At 27.9% G+C, this 1,833-nt stretch overlaps 1 protein-coding gene across 1 annotated transcript in view; it reads right to left on the bottom strand.

The window, feature by feature from the left end:
- AKAP9 (A kinase (PRKA) anchor protein 9) overlaps positions 1-1,833 on the bottom strand; it is a 221,395-nt gene that overhangs the window by 132,956 nt on the left and 86,606 nt on the right. Inside the window, exons 9-10 of the mRNA XM_012656550.1 lie at positions 1,601-1,739; positions 745-830 (exon numbers count right to left, since the gene is read on the bottom strand). Coding sequence (XP_012512004.1) covers positions 745-830; positions 1,601-1,739 — 225 coding nt within the window. The remainder of the gene's footprint in view (positions 1-744; positions 831-1,600; positions 1,740-1,833) is intronic.

Genomic DNA, 1,833 nt, shown 5'->3' with positions numbered 1-1,833 from the left:
GGGAGGCCGAGGTGGGAGGATAGCTTGAGCTCAGGAGTTTGAGACCAGCCTGAGCAAGAGCGAGATCCTGTCTCTATTTTTAAAAAAAATTAAAAAAAAAAATCTTTCAAATCTGTCTAAACATTTTAATATAATTGAACATCGAAAAGCACCCCAAATAAACAATCTCTCTGAATTTTTTTTCTACAACATGAGAATTACAACACTTATCCTTACCAATAAGTTATTTCTTTGTTATTTTTTGTTATGTTTTTAAAGTTATTTTTCTGATATAGTTAATAAATTTTACTAAATCATGTATACTATCTTACCTAGTTTTCTATGAATACATTTTTAAAACTGCTTGAAAATAAAACTGACACAGATTACACTGTGTGAAACTAATTAGCTATGTGCTAAACAACTGAGCTAGTTACCAGTTTTCTCTAAAACAGAAAGACCCATTGCTTTAATTTTATGTTATATATAAAATTAAATGGAATCATTTCACATAGCTTACAATTTGATATCTTATGTTTTTTAATTTGTGATTTCAAAAACTCTCTGAAAGGATTAAATATTATTCGACTTGTATAAATGCCTTCAGTTACTGATACAAATTCTCTGCTATCACTATGTATCACTTTTCCCACTCTCCTTTTCATGTTCACTTATTTTATAAATTCTTGGTTGATAAAGCAGCTTACAGAACAGCAGGTAATAGAATAAACACGAACACTATAATACATTTCCCATTTCACAGACCTTGCTTAATCGTTTCTGAAGTACCAAGAGTTTGTTGCATTCTTCTGTAACTTTGTTGAGAAGAGTTTGCAAGTTTTCTTGAAGGTCTAAATGATAAACAGACAATTATACTAATTTCACTCCACAGTAAAAGTCTGCATCTTCCAATAAATATCATTCACCTATTTATAACTTTAGAAAATTGCCCACTGGATGTAAATCTCATATATTTAGTAACCATAAATTAAAATCTCATTGATATGAAACACCGGCTACAAACACAATTTGAAAATTTCATATTAAAATATGTTAAATTTCTCTTTGGTATTCATTAATTTGTATACATTTTGTTCATTATCCATATAAATGGACAGGGCTAGGACACATTTTTATCTGTGAAGGAACACCAAAAATATTTGAGGGTACAGTTTGTAAAAATAAACTAATGCCAGATTTGTATTAAGAAAGATATTTAATATATTTCTTATTTTTCAATTTTCTTCTTATTCATTTTTAAAATAATAAATCACTGACATAAACTTATTCAATAAATACAATAACTTTTAAAGACTTGATCTATGATATAAAGAGTTAAAGAAAATAATTAGAATGAGGAAAAAGATGGGAGTAGAGGAATAAAGAATAAAGACAAGCAAATTTGTAAACAGCATCAATTATCTTCATATCACAATTATTGCATTATAAAAATTAAAAATGTATATTAAACATAAGATTCCATGAATCTGAAAGGACAAGATGTTAAGATAATAAACTCAACCTGGCTGAGTGATTAAATCATAATTAAAGGTAAAATAACTGTCATCAATTTATTTAAGAAAATTAAATACTGTTTAATAGTGTGGTAAGCTTTTACTACCTTGAAATTCATATCTACAATCTCGTAACTCTGGTTCTTGATTTTCAGAAGTGTAAGCACCAGAATTCTCTCTCCCTTCTACATTTACTTCACATTTTAAAGCAGGAGTATAACATTCACCGAGGACACTGCATAAAGTCTGTTAACAACAAAATTGGATATTTTAAGTAATTAAAATTTTTATTTCTGCTTCTAAAGATCATTAAACATTATTCTCCTAGATACAAAAGACA

This window comes from Propithecus coquereli, unplaced genomic scaffold (genome assembly GCF_000956105.1).
Source record: "Propithecus coquereli isolate 6110/MARCELLA unplaced genomic scaffold, Pcoq_1.0 Scaffold508, whole genome shotgun sequence".
Lineage (NCBI taxonomy): Eukaryota > Metazoa > Chordata > Mammalia > Primates > Indriidae > Propithecus > Propithecus coquereli.
This window is presented reverse-complemented; position numbering and strand designations above follow the sequence as displayed.